This window comes from Lithobates pipiens, unplaced genomic scaffold (assembly GCF_037356315.1).
Source record: "Lithobates pipiens isolate NorthernLeopardFrog02 unplaced genomic scaffold, aLitPip1_a1.2 Scaffold_30, whole genome shotgun sequence".
Classification (NCBI taxonomy): Eukaryota; Metazoa; Chordata; class Amphibia; order Anura; family Ranidae; genus Lithobates; species Lithobates pipiens.
The window spans coordinates 75,083,354-75,106,126 of NW_027507791.1; the positions used below are offsets into that span (position 1 = coordinate 75,083,354).

The 22,773-nt window shown below is 43.0% G+C and overlaps 1 protein-coding gene across 2 annotated transcripts in view; it reads left to right on the forward strand.

The window, feature by feature from the left end:
• Positions 1-22,773, forward strand: part of KIAA0586 (KIAA0586 ortholog) — a 216,805-nt gene that overhangs the window by 93,599 nt on the left and 100,433 nt on the right. For both annotated transcript variants that reach the window (XM_077464465.1, XM_077464466.1), the window contains exons 23-28: positions 2,747-2,981; positions 3,515-3,728; positions 4,865-5,106; positions 7,039-7,115; positions 18,776-18,910; positions 19,180-19,363. In XM_077464465.1, coding sequence (XP_077320591.1) covers positions 2,747-2,981; positions 3,515-3,728; positions 4,865-5,106; positions 7,039-7,115; positions 18,776-18,910; positions 19,180-19,363 — 1,087 coding nt within the window. The remainder of the gene's footprint in view (positions 1-2,746; positions 2,982-3,514; positions 3,729-4,864; positions 5,107-7,038; positions 7,116-18,775; positions 18,911-19,179; positions 19,364-22,773) is intronic.

The following is a 22,773-nucleotide window of genomic DNA, read 5'->3' on the forward strand; positions in this document are numbered from 1 at the left end:
TTGGTTTAGTGTATTGTTTTACTGGTGGTGACTCGTTGTTCTTTCAGTGTACTGTGTTCTAAAAACTGATATGATTCTTTAACTCGGTAACTTGTATGATTCTTTAACTCGGTAACTTGTATGATTCTTTAACTCGGTAACTTGTATGATTCTTTAATTCGGTAACTTGTATGATTCTTTAACTCGGTGTACTGTGTACTCCTGACTCTCTTGTTTTTAAGTTTGTATCCAGTTCCTGAGTGTCACTGTGCTTTCAGTCAGCTGATTGGTTGCAGGGAGGGGCAAAGCTCTCTCACTCTAGGATCATATTACCAGGCCTGCTCTGCTATGTACTGAGTGCATAGTGAACTGTTTCAAACGAATCAGTTCACTCAGCTGAATCGATTCATCCAGTTCACTGAAAATAATCGATTCAAAAGAACGATTCGTTCATGAACTGCACATCACTAGTGGAAGGGCTGTGTATCTCTGGACTTATGGACAGAAATACAGATCCATTGGCAGGTAAACAAGCCCCTTTTTACCTATTCTATCTGCTTGTTTAGCTGTTTACTTGAAGTTCGGCTTTAAAGATGAAAGCAATGTTTGTACCTAAACTAGGGGTGCACCGAATGGGTTTTTGGTGCCGAAACTGATGTCGAAAATGAAAAATACACTAGGCCAAAAACTGATTCCCGAAAATGACCGATCCCAAAAATTAATATTTTTATAAATTTTTTTTATAAAATATTTTAATACAACACATTGCTAATAGTATTGGCAAAATTTCCTTGTGGTGCACCTCTAGCAGATATGATGCAGGAGATGGTCAGAGACTGGGGACATGGTACGGGAGGTGGTCAGAGACTGGGGACATGGTACGGGAGGTGGTCAGAGACTGGGGACATGGTACGGGAGGTGGTCAGAGACTGGGGACATGGTACGGGAGGTGGTCAGAGACTGGGGACATGGTACGGGAGGAGGTGGTCAGAGACTGGGGACATGGTACGGGAGGAGGTGGCCAGAGACTGGGGACATGGTACGGGAGGAGGTGGCCAGAGACTGGGGACAAGGTACGGGAGGAGGTGGCCAGAGACTGGGGACAAGGTACAGGAGGAGGTGGCCAGAGACTGGGGACAAGGTACAGGAGGAGGTGGCCAGAGACTGGGGACAAGGTACAGGAGGAGGTGGCCAGAGACTGGGGGACACGGTACAGGAGGAGGTGGCCAGAGACTGGGGACATTGCTGGATTGTGTGCTTGCTGGGTGAGCTTAACCACATAAAAGACTGTAGCTCTGATTAGAGCCATGAACTATTGCCTGTATGCTGCGGAACTGTGAGCTTTACCTGTGTGCACAACTGTGTGACAAGACAGCCTGTTGTGTCTTCTGTTTGGTTTTGCTAGTTTGCTGAATAAAGACATTTTTATTTTTACTGGACTTTCTCTGAGCCAGCTGTTCACCCCTCTGATCCCCTACAGTGTCCTAATATTAATAGTCAGCAGCTACGGTATTTGTAGCTGCTGACTTTTAATTTATTTTGTGGGGAGACGGAACTCTGCCTTAAGGATAAAGGTATCCCTGCCGGGGGGTGCTGGCGTTGTACAGCCGACCGAGCTGACTTTGATCATGTGTTTTGGCAGTGTCCGCAGATTGAGGAGTTCTGGAGGGGAGTGACGCAAGTTATACAATCGGTACTTTCGGTGCCGATCCCAGTCACGGTTGCGGCATGTTTGCTCGGACTGGTGGGGGAGTTGGCACCTCGAAAGGTGCAGAGGACTCTGATCTCTCTGACGTTATTTTATGCACGTAAAGCTATCCTTTTGTTTTGGAAGAAACCTGATCCTCCTAAAGTGTCTTATTGGAAGGGTTTAGTTAATAAAGCTCTGCAGTTCTACAAAGCAACATATCTCAGTAGAGGATGTCCCAATAAATTTGAGAGAGTGTGGCGGTGTTGGCTTGATGCCACAGATACTGTGATCTAATCGCTAGGTGGGGGGAGAACTCCTTGAGAGTCGGGTAAAGGACGGGGCAGGGAGTCGCTACACTTAGGTTGACTCCCGTCCCCGTCGCGGGTCTTGGGAAAATTATTCAATTATTAACGGTATAAGATATGTTTTTTCTATGTGAAGTACTGTTGGTGAACATGGATTACGATCAGAAGTTGATCGGGGGGCTGCACAGGGGGGAGAGGGTGGGAAGGGGGGGGGGCTGGGGTTTTTGGGACCCTTTGTATGTTCTGTATGTGTTTTAAAACTGTTCAATAAAAATAAATTTTCAAAAAAAAAAAGGATAAAGGTATCACTGAGACGTTCACCTAAAGCACAAATATAGTTGTAATAACTACATAGGTGCTAGTATTTTAGACACTTTAGAACAACATGGTAGCAATCCAATATTTGCCAACATGAACATATGTGAGTAGAGTACAGAACAATGATGTCATAATGTAGGTGTATATTATGGCAAAGGATCATCAAGTAAAGAAAGAAGGGAGTCACCAGTGCCCTGGGTCTCTAACCAGGGACCCCAGAGTTTAGAAAACCTCCCTGGACACCCTCTCCCCTCAAATGTTATTTTGTTTAAATGTAGGCTCTAATTAACCAGTCGTTTCCACTAACCTATGTGCAATAGGTCATTGTGTATCCGGGTTCACATCCTTCTAATGGCCTGGCCCACATGGAGGAATATAAAAAAAGTCAGTATGTTACACATAGGTGGGTATTAATCTGTGGACAAAAATTACATTTAGTTTTCTCTTTTTACAGCCTGAGATTGTATCAGTTCCCACTCCTCAGAGCACACCTCCTGCTTCTCCCCTTCCTTCACCAAGGGAAAAGTCCATCATGAAAACACCAGAACCAGTTCCCACCCCTCAGAGCACACCTCCTGTTTCTCCCCTGCCTTCTGCTAGGGAGTCGTCCATTGTGAAAACACCTGAACTATCTCCACAAACATCCGTAGAAGAACCAGATGTTCATCAGGAAGAGCTTGATGACCATGGTAAGTAGTTTGCTAACATTTGGTATCTTCTCGTATTTGTGATTTCAAAACAAGGAGTATATTATGTTTTTGAACTTTTAGTTTATTATGAGATATGGCAGCATTAGGTTTATGCTGCCTCTGCAGGAAAATTGAAGTCAATATTAGCCTTAGACAAAAGATGATCAGATGTGGCCAAATATTTACCTGGATAGGCTGATGGTCCTCATGCCTTTGGGTATTGGAACACAGTAGCATGCATCTTGGCCAATTGTTCATATAGGAAAAGAACATTACTGAGTAATCTCATAGATTTTTTACTCCCTGTATTTCTTCAGATCATGTTCATTAAACTGAATACTTGAGGGGCCTAGAGGCATTTGGATCATCTTCTTCAATAGGCATGAACATATGCACACGCAGAAAAGAAGCATGCTTATTGCATAATTATGGAAAAAATATATTTTCAGATATCTGCAACACGATCAATATGTCTGTAATGTCTGCTTTAATATAAAACCCTGTAAATTTTCCTTATTGTTCTTTTGTGGCAGAGAAGAGTCTTCCGGTCAAGGTTGACACACCAACAATAACTCCAGCACCTTCGCCCCCCAAAGTTGCCACTCCCACACCTGTCCTACCAAAAGAGAATGAAGAACCAACTGCTGTTCAGGCTCCTCCTCCCAACCCTTGGGGTGAAATTGAGCTTCCATTGGAAGAGGAGAACCCACACTCTCTCATAGAAGCTGTTGAGTTTAAAGATGCAGCGTAAGTATAAACTTCACTAGAATTAGGTCCAGATAGTTGCTGGGCATTACCATATCTGGCTGCAGATCTAATTTTTTTCTAAAATCTACACTCACAGCTATGTTATGATTCATGTTATTACCATCCAGCGGTCTAACCTGTTTTTTTATTTTGGTGTGCAGAATTATTTCACAAAAAACCTAGATCATTACATTGGCCTGAAGGAGAATGTCTATTGTCATTGCTGCCGCTATGGACAAACAGCTATGGTGCCTCTTCAAAGCGAAACTAAGTTGTAATCGCATTTTTAGTACAGTTACAGTGTATTGTACTTCTTGTTGGGCCCAGACTCCTGCCAGCCTTATACTTATCTGTCTCCGATTTTAGTAAAATATGTCAAATGAGGCTGCACACCAGCGATGGAGTGTTACTCCAGAGTACGAGCTTGTACTCCAAAGCTGTCTATGAATGAATAGGAGTGCAGAACGCATGCACAGACCTGGCCTATAATTTTATAGCTATAGTGTTTATGAAAAAAGGGTAGCTTTCACACAATATTGTACAGTAGCATTCGCTTGCTTCTTAACGTGAACCTGTGCTTTACCCCATGAGCACATGCTTCCCTTTCAATCTGTTAGACCACTGAAGTGAAGAGAAATGCCTGGTATGTGGAGGAGCATGTGATGGTGGATAAAGATGAACTGAAATTCAGCCCAATTTTGATCTGTGTGTAATCCTCCCAACAGAAGTCTATTGGTAGATTGACTTCTGTTGAATAGACACACTGGAAGACTTTCATCGATCAGCGGCTGCAGCTGCTAATCAGTGTATTCCAAGAGCAGACTGTTCCTGCTGTCAGAATACAATGTTGCAGCAGTATTTTTGTGGATTGAATGGTGTCATCCCTGCCCAGTTGTCTTTTGCAAAATTATTGAATCCCCCCCAACAGGTATTTTTTGCAGTTACCAGTTATAACAAAAATCTTTCAATGGTATATTTAACAGAGCAAAAGGGGGCAAATAAGAGAAGATAAATGTTATTGTATACTTATGCTGTAATGAGCTGTTTGCAACTGTCACACAAGCTTGCTTGGAAAAGTATTCTGTTTTTAATTGTATCTAGAACTTTGTAATTACATAAACTCATATTTATTTTAGTGTAATGACTGTGGCTGTAGAAGAAGAACCAAGAAGCTTAATCTCTGCTGCCTCATCAGAGAAATCTCTCCCAATGTCACCTAAACAGAGAACTCCCTCACCAGTACCTTCTCCATCGGTGTCTGCACCTTCAACAGATGAGAGCAGCTTGACGGTCACTGTAACCGAGTCTGATACCACAGACAAACCCATCTCAGAAGGGGAGATTGTATATAGCTATGGACAGATAGCTGTTGCTCGAGGTAAGTTCTTCTGTATGATGTCTGGGAAAAGCATAGTTATACAGGTGATGACAGACTATACCATCTCCTTAGTTCTACAATCCTCTGTCAGTGATGGAGAACCTTGGCACCCCAGATGTTTTGGAACTACATTTCCCATGATGCTCTTGCACTCTACGGTGTAGTTGAGCATCATGGGAAATGTCGTTTCAAAACATCTGGAGTGCCGAGGTTCTCCATCACTGCTCTATGTAGTGCCCTACCTGATTTGAAATAAATGCAATGATTTGTTTACGCTTGTCCTCATGTTACATAGTATTGGTTGACAAAGAACGACACCATGGAGGGGACTTTAAGGCACCAATAACCATCAACAATTGTGTAAAAATTCCAAAGTTTAATTAGAACATAATTTAAAATATAAAGAATACAATGCAGTATGTATGTTATAAGAGAACAAGACATAACATATGTTACTCTAAATCTGCCACAAGGGCTGCGAGAGTTAGTGGTGACCCCTACGCATTTCAACTCATAGACTCTTCTTCAGGGGGTACTGGTGTACAGAGATAGTATTGAGTTCTAAAAAATAAAAGATATCCATATGAGAGAGAAAAGTTTTCAAAAACATAAATAACCATGAGTAGTTGCATATACGTTTCAATTTTTAATTTATACTTTCAACTTATAAAAAGTCAATAGAAGGTTGAGCATCAGTTAACACAGCCAGGAGTAATCCAAATGCCTAAATGTTACTGAATAAAATCTTTTCTTTTTCATCTACATTGAAAAGGGATTTTAAAATGACAGCATAAAGGAAGTGAAGGCCCTATCAAGTAGTACCTGAATGCATCTTAAAGTGTGTGTGTGTGTGTGTGTGTGTGTGTGTGTGTGTATATAATGTGTATATGTATGTATACCCAATCGATAAAATCTCTTATATGTATTTAACATGTAAATTCTTGTGTTTTCAAATTTATCAATCTTTTTGAATATTCAGCTTTCAAAAAAAGAATATCTGGTTATCTTACTACGAATGTCTTTATTCAGGCACTTTTTGATATGGGATGACAACAGTCTTGTAGTTGTGCTTCTGCATGATGCTGTTGTCACTTTATGTAAACTGGTCTAGAGCACTGATATGCAGTTGGTGCTGAAGCATATGCGTGGCAGGGAGCAAAAAAGCCAGAAGACATGAGACCTCTAAAACCTGTAATTGTTTTTTGACATGTGTATTTTGGCTTTCCTGGAAAGTTGAGGTTGACTCAACCCCTTCTACATTGCTGAAACTTCCTATTGGGTCTTCCACTTGTTTGCAGACTTGGAGACCAATAAAGGAGTTGTGGGAGGTTGTAAACCTGTCTTAGTATTTGCTTAGAAAGTCCAGATTTGCTTATAAAAAATCCCCAAATGGTGCACCCATGGTGCTCGGATTTATTGTTGTTTCACAACCCTTTTGTAATTCTTTTTTGCATTTAAATGCAATTTTCCATATTGTAAATTATGTGTAAATTTGATACATTTGTCTGTTTTATACAATAATGTATGTGCTTGAAGATGGTAATTTTTCCTCGTCACGTGCTGTCCTTCACAGTTGAGGAGCACAACATAATTTTGAGCTTTTACTTCTCGTATTTCCTTCTAAACCTGTGGATGATTCTTACCTTTGGGGACTCACTGAAAGTTTGTCCATCACGGACCAAATGTTTCCAGTTCAGGTTACACAATGTTCAGAAAACAATATAATTTCCAAGACTTATTCTTTAACTGATCATCTTAAACCAGTTGTTCTACACAAATTTACTGGCTGTTCTATAAATAAATGTTATAAAATAAATGTTCAGGTTAGCATGATTTTTTTTTTAAACAGCCATCTTTGTATGGCTGATTAAAGAATGTTTTACAGTACTTTAATCTTGATTGTGGATTTACAGTTCTTTTGATTTCTTACAGCTTTGGCAGAAGGTGGTGTTGTTTATCCGAACCTGACAGAGAGCTTATCTAGCACTCTACGGGATGCCAATGATATGGTAAGAGGACCCCTAACTGATTTCCTTGTTTTTTAAGGAAAAAAAAGTTGTTGTTTTTTTTTTTTTTTCTCCCAAAGGAACCCCTAAAATTTTCATTCTTTTGTTAACCCCTATTAAAACCATTTCACCATGGTTCTCTGAGATTTACCCTTGCAGACTGTTGAAAAGAGCACGATGTCATGCTGCTGGCTTTGCCAAGTGGCGGTGGCCCCAGAACTACACAGGTACAATCAAGTAGGAGGTCAGTCAACCACAGCTAAAGGAAATCATAATAATCCCCGGGGGAGCCCTAGTTCTGATTTCCTGTGTGAGAGAATTGAATCTTTTATTGACTGGTCATATACAGTAGGTCTCATACTTTGCCCACCGTGCTATGGCCTACACACAATATTTTGCAATGTTTATTCAACATTGCTAAAACCTTAAAAGTATAATTATATGCCCTGAAAATCACATCGTTATGTTTGGAACACAGGATGTTAAAATAAATTCAAATTATTTTGTGATGTGCACACTGCACAACCAGACACATTTTTTTTCCTGGGTAAGCAATTCAGCTTCCTGATTTAAGTATGTTGTCTTTCTACTTGGAGTCTGACCATTGGACCTTAAATCAGCATTCTCATCTCTGTCCAATGATCCAGAAAACAGAATGCTAAGAAGTAGCAATGTGATCATATTACCGCAAACATATTCTTTGGCAGGTAAGGGCCTGTGTAGGCATGTTTATCAAATCTGGGAGAAGAGGAGAACAGAAGAGGTCACACAAAAATGTGCCAACATTTGGTAGATCCCTGATATCCGCTAATCGGCACACTGCTGCTGCTGTTACTGTGGCTGACATGATGGAGATTAGGGATGAGATTGATGTTCGACTCGAACAGCGAACAATATGGGGAGTTCACAGGAAAATCAAGCGATGCGGAACGCACCATAATGCACTGCGAGAACACAGTACATTAGAGTCTGATGATTGGTCAAAGCATGCACCTGACCTGCATGCTTTGGCCAATCACAGCACACTCTACAGAGAGAGCCATAATTGGCCAAAGGCAGGATGCCTTTGGCCAATCATGGCTCAGGGGGACTAAGTCCCTGCCCCACACTATATAAGGCTGCTTACATAGTGGCCGTGTATAGTGTGTGGCTGTGGAGATAGATTGAGCTAAATTAGGCAGGCAGGTTAGTTAGTTGCAGTGTATTTGATATACTGTATATACAGTCATTCTAGTGTATGTGTGTATGTATATGTGTGTGTATGTATATCTCTGTATATATCTATGTGTATATATGCAGTTCTTTTGGTGGTGTACATTATATACACTTCAGGCGGTGTATAGGCACAAACACTATATATAATTTTGTGTGTATGTATGAATACACACACACACACTGTATTTATTGGCGTATAACACTCACTTTTTCACCATGAAAATCTGGTGCAAATAGCGTGTGCGTGTTATACGCCAATATAAAAATATTTAAGTTTTTTTCCTGAAACTTCCCTCTTAAAATGAATGTGCGTGTTCTACGCCGATAAATACGGTGTGTGTGTGTGTGTGTGTGTGTGTGTGTGTGTATATGTATGTATGTATGTATGTATGTATGTATATAATTAGACTATATTGTATTCGATTTAATCTTTTTTTTTTTTTTTTTTCTTTTTTAATCGACTAATTTCAATTAATTATAACGCACATACAGATCCAACTACTTTTAGCTGATCTCCTTGCATTGCAACTCTGCATTAGTCAGTGGTAAATGTGGTATACATTATATACAATCACCCGACACTAGTTAGTTTCCACAATCCATGACTTAACTTCAACGGTTCACATGAGTACATTGTAAATTCAAATTGTAGCACTGACGTAAGTAATTTTTTTTCCACAGTAGAGTGACAATCCCTCCACCTCCGGTCTAACTAATCACTCTCACCTTTTGGCATGGACCCCTGTGCAAACAGGTGGTCATGCAAGCAGGTTAACACGGACCATAAACTTCTCTCACGTCTCCTTAGATCTCAGCAAGGACACCAGGTCATGGGTAGAAAGAAAAGATCTAAGTGCTCACCGCTTAAGTATAAAGCCCCATACACACTATCAGATTGTCTGCTGATTTTTTTCCTTCAGCTTTACCAAAACCATATAATATGAGGTCAAACCTTAGGAGTTTCAATTTGTATGCAATCAGGCAGGCCCTTGCACTACATGTTTTTGGTAAATCTGAAGACAAACATCAGAAAATCTGATAGTGTGTATGGGGCTTTAGATTTCATTTTTGTGTTCAAACACAAACTACTCACATAAAGATGATAAAAACACAGCATGTAAAGCTGACAATCGTGTTAGTTCCGTAGGGCAGCAGCGGGTGACTTCATGCATAGCTCCTCCCCGTATGCGTTACGTTCAATCAGAACTTTGACGTCACTGGACTCCTCCCTTCCCTTCGTTAGCAGATGGAGGCACTTGGGGAAAGGGGGAGGAGTCCAGTGACATAGATGTCTGTGACGTCACCGAATCTCAGACGGAACTCCCTGAAGACCCAGAAGCTGGCGGAGAGGTGAGTACCGATCAAAAGAAATTTGATCGATGAAAAAAATTAATACAGTGTAGTTTGCTGTGAAAAGAAAAAATTCTCATTGCGTCTGAAAGGCCACCAAGAAGAGGCAGATGCTCACAGGCCACTAAAATAGGGCAAGCAGTCTCTGTTTCTACAGTCAACACTGGTGGTCGTGGACATGGTGCATCCTCTGCAGGTGGCCGCGGGGCACGCTTGCTTTTTTTTTTCTGCCGCTGGCCGTGTTATTGAGCCACAACATGCAGAAGAGTTGGTGGAGTTAATAAAGCCATCCTCTGTCACCCAGGCTCATAGTTTGCCTTCCAATGCAGCTGCCAAAGTGGCCAGTTCCACCAGCTCCTTGTCCAGATACTCCTTCCATAGCCTCACCATCATGCACAGAGGAATCCTCAGAATTATTCGACCAGTGTCAGTTACATGCTGCTGGAGGATGTGCAGCAATTTGAAGGCTCCGATGTTGGTTCTCAGGTGGAGGAAGGGAGTAACATGAGCCTAGAGAGAGGGGGTGCCACAGAAGGACAAGAAACTGGCAGTCATGTTCCCCAAGCTGCAGCATACAGCCAAGTTTTCTGCAGTGATGAGGAGGGTGGGGATGATGAGGTCACTGACCGTACTTGGGTGCCTGAGAGAAGAGAGGAGGAAAGTGAGGAGGCACAACTCCAACTAGGCAGGATGTCCAGGGGTCAGTTTAAGGACAGCCACCCTATTGTATCACACTGTAGAGCTCTGCAGGTGCAGGCGCTGCTGACTCCCCGCTCACTCCCCGGCTCAAAGTTCCTTGGTGTGGGCCCTTTTCAACATGTGTGCAGCAGGTCACACCGTTACTGTTTGCAACCAATGTCTGAAGCGGATCAAGCATGGCCAGAACAGCAGCTGCTTGGGCACCACATGCTTGATCAAACATATGACGACCTGCCATGCAGTCCGTTGGCAGCAGAACCTGAAAGACCCATATCATAGAAAAAAGGCAGACTTCTCCTTGCTCCTCATTTGGTATCCCAAACCTTACTATACCTCCAGTCCTCTCAAAAACCTGCACTGAGAGGAATAAAGGTATAGCAATAGGTATCACATGTACTTGCAGCCAATCTGTTAGCAGTACACCATCAGTTGATTTCAGCAGGCAAATTTCCCTACCCCAGATGCTGAACCGTAAAAAGAAATTCGGTCTCAGCCATCCACATGCTCAGCATCTAAATGCTAGCTTGGAAAATTGCTAGCACTGAAACTGCTGCCTTTTCAGCTGATAGACTCAGCCCCCTTTTGTGAATTTGTGGAATGTGCTGAACCACAGTGGCAGGTTCCAAAACACCATTTCTTTTCACGTAAGGCCATTCCGGCTCTCTACTGCCATGTGGAAGGCAATGGTATGGCCTCGTTGGACAGGGCGGTCAGCTTCATAATACCACTGAATCATGCTCCAGCAGGCATGGGCACGGACGTTACCTTTCCTTCACAGTGCACTGGGTAACTCTGCTGGCAGCTGGGAAGGATGCAGGACACGCCTCCAAAAAGCTAGTGGTGATTCTGCCACAACATCTGTATGCTCCTCTCCCTTCTCTTCTTATTCCTCTATGGCCTCTTCTGCAGATTTGTCCTCTGAACCAGCAGTGCTCCCTAAATGCTCAAGGGGCTACCCAAGCAGTCAGGCAAAAAGATGTCATGCAGTGCTTGAATTGGTCTGCCTAGGGGACAGGAGTCACACTGGGGGAGAGATTCTGTCAGCTCTGCAGGGGCAGGCTCAGAGGTGGTTGATGCCACACCAGCTTCAGACAGTAATGATTGTATGCGACAATGGCACCAACCTTCTCTTTGCCCTCCAACAGGGACACTTGACCCATGTTCCACATCCTGAATTTGGTAGTGCAGTGTTTTCTTGACCAGGTACCCAGGCTTACAAGATCTCCTGAGGCAGGCCAGAAAAGTCTGTGGTCGTTTCCGCCGGTTATACAATGCCAGTGCTCGGCTGGCTAACATTCAAAGGGAATGTAACCTGCCCATCAACTGCCTTATTTGTAACATGGCCACCAGGTGGAACTCAACATTGGCAATGCTGAAGCGGCTGCACACACAGCAGTGGGCCATCAATGAGTACCTGTGCGAGTATGGCACCAGGACAAGGTCAGGGGAGCTTGGCTTCTTTTTGCCACACCAGTGGCTACTGATCAAAGATGCATGCACTGTCCTGTCACTATTTGAGGAGGCCACAAGGATGGTGAGCAGCGATAATGCATGCATCAGTGACACTGTCCCTATAGGCTTCCTGCCGGAGCACATGCTTTGTGGAATCATGGACAGGGCACTTGAGGCAGAACAGCGGGAGGAAGAGGGGGATTTCCTTTTCTCTCAAGGCCCCCTTTATCCAGATAGCATTCCTGCGGGCCTACCAAACACACAGGAAGAAGAGGAGGAGGAGGAGGAGGATTATGTCAGCATGGATGTCGAGGATAACACGCAGCGGTCTTCAAGGGATGGTTTTCAGTCCCCAAAAACCCAAGGAGTTGTACGTGGCTGGGAAGAGGTAGTCACGGATAATGTGATCCTTAGTGACCCAGAGGACTCAAAATCAAATGCCACTGCAAACTGACACTGCATGGCCTCCCTGATTCTGCAAAGCCTGCAAAAGGACCTTAGGATTCATAGTATTAAGGAGAGGTATCATTACTGGCTGGCAACCCTTCTTGGTCCACGTTACAAGGGTAAGGTTGCAGAACTCATCCTGCCTTTGCAGAGGGAGCAGAGGATGAAACATCTTCAGGAGGCCTTGAAGAAAAGTGTGTGTAATGCATTTCCAGACCCTGGGAGGTTACAATTTCCTGGTGCTGGACAATGTGTTTCTGAGGCTTTGTTTGGTCAGAGGAAGAGTGGTGGAGAAGGTGGCCAGCTGACCGATGCCTTTAAACTATTTTTCAGTCCTCAGTGCCAAGGTCTGATAGGTTCCAGCAACCATCGCCAGCGTATGCATTCTATGGTGCAGGAATATCTAGGGGCAAGAGCAGACTGAGACTTTTCCAACAGAGTATTCTCTGAGTTACTGGGTCTTAAAGTTTGACCACTGGCCAGAATTTGCTCAATATGGAATTGAGCTACTGGCTTGAACCTGCATCTAGCGTGCTTTCTGAACGCTTATTCAGTGCTGCTGGAAAGTTTGTAACTGATCAAAGAGTACGCCTGTCCACAGACTCCGTTTATAGGCTCACATTTATAAAAAATGTATCAGTCCTGGATCAGCAGCTATCAAGCACCTGATGCTAATGTACCTGATTGAATTTGCTATGGATCTGGGATCCCTTGAAGACTGCCTATGCTGCTTATCCTATTCCTCCTTCATAACAATGATGCTAGCTTCCAGCAATATTTTTGGTTTAGGGCACCACCACCACCCAAGGCCCAATTTTTCTGCCCTTGTTTACCAGGGGCATGCAATTAAAATTTTTGAAATAATATTTCACAGCAGGGCCCCTTCCTGTGCCCAACAAGAGTAACTGAGGGGTTACCGTGATCTGCGACCACCAACACCTAAGGCCCAATTTGTCAGCAGAGTATATAGTGCAGTTCGTATAGTGTATATATACTGCAGTTCAGAGTATATAGTGCAGTCAGTGTAATGTAAATATAATACAGTGCAGGGTATATAATATAGTGTATTGAAGTGGTTAAGGGGAGCCCTGTGACAGAATTAAGAAAAACAAATTGTGGTTTTCCAACCCCCACTGCATTTTTTATTTATTTTTGTCATTTGGCGTGGAGTTCCTCTTAATATCCATACCAGACCCAAAGGGCCTGGTATGGACTAGGGTGGGGGAAACCCACACTGTTTTATTTTTATTTTTTTTTAATTATTTTTTTATGTATATTGCCTGGATCTGGCAATACAATACAGCTGTGAGAAATTTTAAATTACATTTTTTCCTTTAGAAATGTCATTTTGCTTCGGTGCTGTTCTAAACATGGGGAAAATGCGCTACTTTACAGGCAGACTAAGGGAACCCCCAGGCACGATATTTAAAGAAATATTTCATTTTTATTGTTTCACTTTAAGCATTCTTAAAATCACTGCTCCTGAAAAAAACGGGCGTTTTAAAAACTTTTTTTAGGATTGACCCGGGTCCCCAAATTTTTTTTAATGGCAATAACGTGCATATAAGCAAATTCAGGGAAAACTTGGTTGACCTGGCTCCTGGGCCGTTTGGGTAGTTTTGAAGGCTGGTTGGTGGTGTCAAATGAGGGGGTCCTCTTACACCTTTTAATTTAATCAGTTGTTCTTTCTTTATGCATGCTTTGTAATAAATATTCTACCCATCAACCTACGGAGAAGAACAATTGAAACTTGTCAGATTTAGCTGGGGATCTACCAAATAAAGCTATACAGAGTCTCCCCATACAGAGACATCTGCAACCATGTTGAATGTATAAGTATTTGTTTATGTATCAACCGTTATAATATTTTATTATTTTATACCTGGATGGATATATATGGGTTTTTTTTTGTTTTGTTTTTTAAAGTGTTGTAACAGAAGTTGCCTAAAAAGGCCCATGGGAATCAAGTTGCTTATTTTGTTTTATTAGATCTGCTTCTTTACTCATACAGTGCAAGAGCAGCTTGAATGAGGTCAACTGCATGTTCACCTATAATGGACTTTTGAGTGATCTCAAAAGGGTCTCAAACTGCTATCTAAAGCAGGCTGCATTTATCCATCAACACAGCGCAGACCTATTGACACTGGCCCTAAAACCATAAACATCAGCGTAGATGAACTGCCTATTTAGTGGTTTACCCAGAATTCGGTTTCAAATTGGAACTTTAGCCAGAAAAATGAAATCCTCCAAGTCTGCCCCTTTTTGCAGGTATAGCCATGTAAAAATGCTAAAAAGAGTGCAGCACAAATGTTAAATCTCATAAAAAAATAACCCTAATAAGGTGCATCTATTAGTGCTATTCCCACAATGTGCAAAATAAATCATAAAGTGCAAAGTGCTCTTTCACCACTATTTGGCAATCTAAAAGTTCCATGAAAGGGTCCTATAAAGAGTGAAAACTTCCTTGATGAATATTGCGTTTTAATATGAATAGTCATGCACTATGCAACAAAATATAAGGTGCTTTTGTGCATAAAAAATAAATAAGTAGATAAAGCCTGAAAATAGCACGAAAACGTATTTCTATTAAGAACGATGAATGCTTTCACACTGGGGTGGTGCACTGGCGGGGAGGTGAAAAAACTCCTGCAAGCAGCATCTTTGGAGCATGCTTGACCTTCAAAAAAAGCACACCGCTAACACCTCAAAAGCAATTGAAAAGCTCTGCAAAAGCGTTGATATTATACACTATATTGCCAAAAGTATTGGAACACCCCTCCAAATCATTGGATTTAGGTGTTCCGAATCACCTCCATGGCCACAGGTATATAAAATCAAGTACCTAGGGATGCAGATGACTTCTGGAAAAATTTGTGAATTAATGGGTCGCTCTGAGGAGCTCAGTGAATTCAAGCATGGTACCGTGATAGGTTGCCACCTGTGCAATAAGTCCATCCGTGAAAATTTCTTGCTACTAAATATTCCATGGTTAACTGTTAGTGGTAATTTAACAAAGTGGAAGCAACTGGAAACAGCAAATCTGCCAGAAAGTGTTAGGCCACCTAAAATTACAGCGGGGTCAGCGTATGCTGAAGCTCATAGTGCGCAGAAGTCGACAACTCTCTGCTGAGTCAATAAAGACCTCCAAACTTTGTGTGACCTTCAGATTAGCACAAGAACAGTGGATAGAGAGCTTCATGAAATGGGTTTCCATGGCTGAGCAGCTGCATTCAAGCCTTGCATCACCAAGTGCAATGCAAAGCCTCGGATGCAGTGGTGTAAAGTAGTGATTCTCAACCCTATCCTCAAGTACCCCCAACAGGTCATGTTTTGGGAATTTCTCTTGGATAAAATACCTGTCCAAAATACCAAGCAATTGACTCTGATTTAAAACATCTGTTCAAGATGAAAACCTTCAAACATGGCCTGTTCGGGGTACTTGAGGACAGGGTTGAGAACCCCTGGTGTAAAGCACGCCGCCACTGGACTCTAGAGCAGTGGAGACATGTTCTGTGGAGTGACGAATCACACGGGTTTGACAGTTGCCAGGAGAATGGTACTTGCTTGACTGCATTGTACCAAGTGTAACGTTTGGTGAAGGGGGATTATGGTGTGGGGCTGTTTTTCAGGGGTTGGGCTTGGTCCCTTGGTTCCAGTGGAGGGAACTCTTAAGGCGTCAGCATACCAAGACGTTTTGGACAATTTCATGCTCCTAACTTTGTGGGAACAATTTGGGGATGGCCCCTTCCTGTTGCAACATGACTGTGCACAAGCAAGGTCCATAAAGACATGGATGAGCAAGGTTGCGGTGGAGGATCTTGACTGGCCTGCACAGAAACCTGACCTCAACCCGATAGAACATCTTTGGCATGAATTAGAGCAGAGACTGTGAGCCAGGCCTTCTCGTTCAACATCAGTGCCGACCTCACAAATGCGCTTCTGTAAGAATGGTCACTTCTGAACCTTGTGAACAGCCATCCAAGTAGTTGAAGCTGTTATAGCTACAAAGGGTGGGCCAACTAAATATTGAAACCCTACGGACTAAGACTGGGATGCGATTAAAGTTCATGTGCGTGTAAAGGCAGACGGCACAATACTCTTGACAATATAGTGTATATAAGCTTCCGGTGAATGAATACTTTATATTTTGGTGCACAGTGGATGATTATTCAGCTTGAGATTCATCACAGAAGTTTTCACTCTTTATAGGACTCTTTCATGGGCCTTGTGATCCCCAATTAGTGGTGGAAGAGCACTTTGCACTTCATGATTCATTTTGCACATTGTGGGAATATATGTAGTTATTTATCACTGATAGTTATACACCTAATAGGGTTATTTTTTTGAATGAGCTTTGAGCTTTAAAGTGGATGTAAACCCGATTATTTTATTATTATTTTTTCTAATTAAGGCTTGCGCCTTGTACAGTATAGAATTTCTATATCATCTGTGGCCAGTTTTGCCACGAAGAGTTAATCCAGCTCTAAGCAGTCCTCTTATCTTTTTTTCAGTAAGATAAAAACGAATGGTCCATACACACGATCTGAATATCATATGAAAACTGTCGTTCGAGGAAGAATCGTATGATTTTCAGATCGTGTGTACACTACTTTCGACAGCCGTTCAGGACAGTTCATCTGATATTATTCGATCGGACATGCACAAAAATTTTCCATGTACGATTCCAGATTGTACGATTTTATTATTTTTTTTTTTTTTTGTCGTACGAGAATTTTCATTACTTTATTTACCTATTCAATTTCTACTTGTGACCTTTAAGTGAAAAAGGTTGTGCGATCTGTCGTACGATATTCGGATCATGTGTACGGGCCATTACACTCAGAGAAATAGGAGTCCGTTCTTCCCACTGTGTGACAGGTGATTTACATATCTCATTTAGGAGCCTGGGAGACCTTCAGTGTACTTCAGATGCCCTCCTCCTATCTTCTTCAGCTCTTCCAGGATTGGCTGCTCCACACCTCAGCATAATTGGGCATGCTGAAGTCATGTGGTGACTTTTCTGGGTTGTGAATGGATGTTGGTGATCATAGCAGAAATTCAGTGTAAGAAATACACAGGAAAAAATGCATGTTAAAGCTGGAGTCCACCGGGACTCCGCGATTTATTTTTTTTTTTTTTAAGGCCAGCAGCTACAAATACTGCAGCTGCTGACTTTTAAAATAGTGACACTTACCTGTCCAGCGCACCCGCGATGTCGGCACTCGAAGCCGATCTGTAGATCGTATGTCGGGTGCTGCCGCCGCCATCTTGGGTGTGGGAATCAGGAAATGGAGCCTTTCGGCTTCATTTCCCGGTTCCCTACTGCGCATGCGCGAATCGCACCGCGCAATAAGGACGGTCCCCGCTGCCTCTGGGATCTGTGTGTTTCCCAGCAGGCAGCGGGGCACTTGCGGAAAGGGGCGGGCACTTGCGGAAATGGGCGTAATATACGCCCCTTTCCGCAGAGAGCTATCCCGGAAGTGGGTGCAGAATACCTGTACTGTACAGGTATCTGCACCCCCCTCCCCCCTGAAAGGTGCCAATTGTGGTGCCGGAGGGGGGGAGGGTTCCGATGAGCGGAGGTCCACTTTAGGGTGGACCTTCGCTTTAAGGGGAGTTTAGAGGTGGGCTGGGAATCTACTGACATCATGACTCCACCCACTGAGCTCTGGACAACAGACCTGCCCACAGAATCTTCAGTTTTTCGGGTCTCCTAACAGACAGAGGGGAGACATTTTATAGGTAAGGATACATGCAGGAGTCGTGTATATCCTTGTATATAACCACCATTGCAGTAGTTTGGAAAAGTGTGAGGGTGGGTTTACATCCACTTTAACATTTCTGCACTTCACTCTTTTTACTGTATTTATCCGTCACCTTTTTTTTGCAAGCCGCTGTTCATCTCTGAGCGCTCACTTGTTTTTATTTAGCGTAACTATGTAAAACATTAAAAAATAAGTGCCTACACTGGTAAGAGTGCTAGTATAACATTGTCTCACCCCACTCTACACATGCTCAGTTGCTTTCTAGTTTTAGTGCACTTTGCTGAATTCGTAGAAGCTGATTTGCTGACTGCCTAAAGATTTACTGCTGTTTAGGGGTTCTGGGACTTCAGCAAAATGGCAGCCCCCAGTAAGAAGAAACCGTAACAATGCTGGAGGCAATTTACAGCAAATGCTAATTTTGGTAGCATATTTATTAATGTGTAATGTATGTTCCTTGCTAAAAAAAAATAATTTTTATCAAGTTGTTTGGGTAAAGTTCTGCTTTAATTTGCACCATTTGAGTGTGGTTTCCATTCGTATTATGGGTTTTGTTACCGTTTATTGGGTTTTGCCATGTAAAGCGTTGTGTAGCGGTAAGGATTTTATTAAACCGAAATCCTTTACATGTGACTGTTTTTACATTAACATTCCAACTGAAGTTTTGTCTGACTGCTGCAGTACTTAAGTGAGAAAGTCATACTGCCAATAACAAACGGCCTTGTTCTCCTCTTGCAGGAATTTGACCCCCCCAGTGAAGGACAGGTAATACAGGGACCTCACAGAGGAGCACATCGTGACCCCATCCTCTCGCTTTTAGCCAAATTTAATCAAGATCTTGTTGCGCCACATGAGGCTTTCTACCATCTTGAGGTATGTTCCACGCCTCCATTCTGGCATCCAGCAATAAAACGCTGTTATGTAAACTGATAGCTTCTTGGAAATATATGTGTGTGGCCGTCGTGTATTAGCAATTTTCACCTCTATTTTTAGAAGCTATTTTAACAGCAGCTTGTTATTCACGCCTGTAACCCCACATGGCATGAATTCTGCCAGGCTTTCACAGAATAGTTTTTATTATTCTCTGGAAGAGATTGTATATATTGCTCTTCATTGTCGTCTTTTTTTTTTTTTTCCCTTAGAGCTCAGGAGAGGACAACAGCTTGGGGGAGATCAGCGAAGGTCAAAGGCCAAAACTGACCACGGCTGCAGAGCAAGTCCTGGTGGGACACTCTGTGTTTATGGATAGGCCTTCTAATATTGGCCAGACTGCTTGGCGGCCTCCGAATCGTCCATCGTCCCCTGGACAATGCACTAATGTACCAGGTTATACACATCTACTTGAATTAAAGCACAGAACTCCTAATAACTGTTATTCTTTTGGATTTTTTTTTGTGTGATTTGTTGGATAAATCGGGAAAGGATTACGCCTGTTATGTTATTATTTGCTTCTCCACTGAGAAGGGGCCTTTTGGAGGAAGTCCTTGAAATGGGAAATGGTGTTTTTTGCACAGTGCAACTAAGGCTTCATTGACATCTAGGTGTATGGGGGCGACAGTCGTGGTAAAATTGCGTAAATAGAATCACGGGACGCCCGTCGCCAAAAAGAAGCTCATGTACTTAATTTGGGCGAAAGGCGTGAAACCGCAGGAAACTTGTGCCGCGTTCGGGGTGCTATTAAAATCGACAGGCAATGCACAGGCATCTCGCAATTTGCCGCTATTGCAAATCGCGGGCAAAAACGCGGTGATTCAGGAACATGGAGACGTGAACAGAGCCTTAATCTAACGTGAAATATAACGTGGTACATCCTTTTAGTACCCACCACAGCTAGGGGTCATTGGACAAGCATTGAAAACACTGCCACACTACACATTTGCCACCAATGTGAACTAAGCTTAAAGCCTTGTACACACGGGCCCGATGTCAGGTGGCATTGGCGGGTTCAGTAGGAACCATCCCTCATTTGGCTTTGGCTGCAGCCGCAGTTCCTCCAGCTTCTGTTGCCAATGGTTAAGAGTGCTGACTGGTGTGTTCTGGCAGGGGGGGCAAACCCATCAGGTCGTTGTACTAACATCAAATACTTAGTAGGTTGAACGAAAAAAAAACCTGACAGTTCAGGAGACCCGCTGTACTGTGTACTAGGCTTAAGTGCTGTCTATACCCCACAGGGAAAAAACATTGATGAAAACTTTACAGTTAAAAGGGTTTATGTGGGCAAATCTGTAAGCCCTTGTACACACGGTCGGACATTCCGACGGCAAATGTCCGATCGGACCGTGTTGTCGGATAATCCGACTGTGTGTGGGCTCCATCTGACTGTTTCCATCGGAATATCCGACCAACAAAGTTTGAGAGCTGGGCTATAAATCTTTCCGACAACATGATCCAATCGGACAAAGTGTAGAGATTTTTGAACGGACAAAGTGCCACACATGCTCAGATCAAATTCCTAGACCAAAGCTTTTGGCTACTAGCCTAAACGTAGTCCCGTTGTAACGAAATAACGTCATCGCGTTAGGTACGATTGGATTTTCCGACAACTTTGTCCGACCATGTGTATGCAACACAAGTTTCGGACAAAATCCGACAGATTTTGTTGTCGGAATGTCCGACCGTGTGTACAAGGGCTAAGAGTGTAAAGAAAAGGGGCCCATAAAAGGAAATTGCCTACAAAAGCAAATTACTTGTGAAATTTTTACTTTGAGTTAGGCTGTGTTCACACTGGTGCAATCACAGACACGGCATGTCATTCGAACCACATTGCTGTGCACATCAAATGCGATGTCTGTGCTATGCAAATTCAGCCATACAAACTGTGTGGCTGAAATTGCATCGCATTTGCACCAAAATGGTGCAGGACACTTTTTTTTTTTGGTCTGATTTGGGGGTACCATTAACTTTACTTTGACACGGTAGCGGTTCAAAGGGAACCCATACTGGGATCTCAGGGTTTCCCGCAGAACACCATTGTGAACCGAGTCTTAATCTTTGAAAAAAGTAACACATGCTACAAACAGATTCTGCAGTTTACTTTAGATTTCCCAAAACTATGTAATAGGAGGGCCTACCTAAACAATCCACTTTAATTTACATATGATAAGGCGGGCCCATACACAAAATAGCTGTTGGTAGATTAAAGCCTTGTACAGACCGCTGTACTAACAATCCAATGTTACTACAGGGATCTCTCCAGCTGTTCTGTTGTGTTCAGACAGGAGGATGCCCCCCCCCCTTCCCGCCAGGACACTCCGGTGTGAGTGCTTTGAGCCGTTGGCTGAGAGTGCTGATCGGGTGCCGGATGGCTGCTGATTTTCCTGCATGCTTGTCCCGACCAGAAGCCAGTCGAACCGGCTGCAGTACACACCGGCCCAACATTCAGCCCGTGTGTACTAGGCTTAAGAGCACAATTTTGCAGTCAGACTGTAGCTTTTAAGGTCGGCTTTAAAGTTTGTTTAAAAAGCAGCCATAGCTTGAGTATAAAAGCCTGTCCCTTGCCAACATGCTGTAGAGAAGGGACTTGTGCTCTCTATGTAGAAGCACTGGTCTCTCTGCAAAGGTCTGACATGCCCCCTGCAGAGTTTTATTTATTTTTTTGCTGTGCTGAACTGTTTGCCCACGGTCGGATTTTCCGAAGGGGAAATGTTCGCTGTGAGCTTGTTGTGGGGAAAGTCCAACCATGTGTTTCTCCATCGAACATTTTGCTATCGGATTTTCCGCCAACAAATGATTGATAGCAGGTTGTCAAATTTTCTGCCAACAAATCTTGTCAGAAAGTCCGATCATGTGTACACAAGTCCGTCACACAAAGATTCATGCATTTTCTGAATCAAGCAGAAGGAGCCGCACTGACTATTGAACTTCCCTTTTCTCGGCTCCTCGTACATGTTGTATGTCACCGCCTTCTCACATTCTGAATTTTTGGCCAACGTTTGTGTGACCGTGCGTATGCAAGACAAGTTTGAGCCAACATCCTTCGGACAAAAAATCCACGGTTTTGTTGTCGGAAAATCTGATCGCATGTATGCGGCATTAGTGTTTCAACACCTTTCATTTTGTTGCATTATATTTTGCTAATTTCAGCTGGAAGGTCAGTTGGACTTTAAAGGCTAAGTTTATCTTTTAGGAAAAAAATACATGCACATATTTTTGCATTAAAAAAAAAGTGCATTTATTATTTTTTCCCCTAGTGAGCCTGTAAAGCATTGTACCCATGATCAGTGTAGAATGAGTGCCAGATAATTCCTACACCTTTTTGCCCATACTTCTGTAAGAGCTTTCAGTTAGAAAGCTGCAGGGTTTGTGAATGAACTACAGGGGTGCTCATCAGCACCCTCGCTGTTTATTGAGAACAAGTGTCTGCCGCAGTGGAAGATGGGACCTGTAGTTTCTTCATACTCAGATTCCTGTGAGTGAATGAATGATGTGGCTGTGTGGGCAGAATTTAAAATGTGACAGTAGCTTAGGGAAAGGAATCCCTGCCCACTGTCCTAGGGCAAGAGGTGAGGGGGGTAAGCGGGCCACCAGATGGAACATGTTACATCTATTTTTTAACCACTTCCGGACTGCCGCATGCTAGTATACATCCTAACTTTGAAGAGGGATATCTTTGTTATGGCAGCAGCTAGCTACCATAACCCTGGTATTCTCTTCTCAGGCCAGCGGTCTGGTTTCCATTAATAGTGGTCTCTGCGGCTGATTCGCAGTGAGATCACTTTTATCGTCGTCGGGAGAGG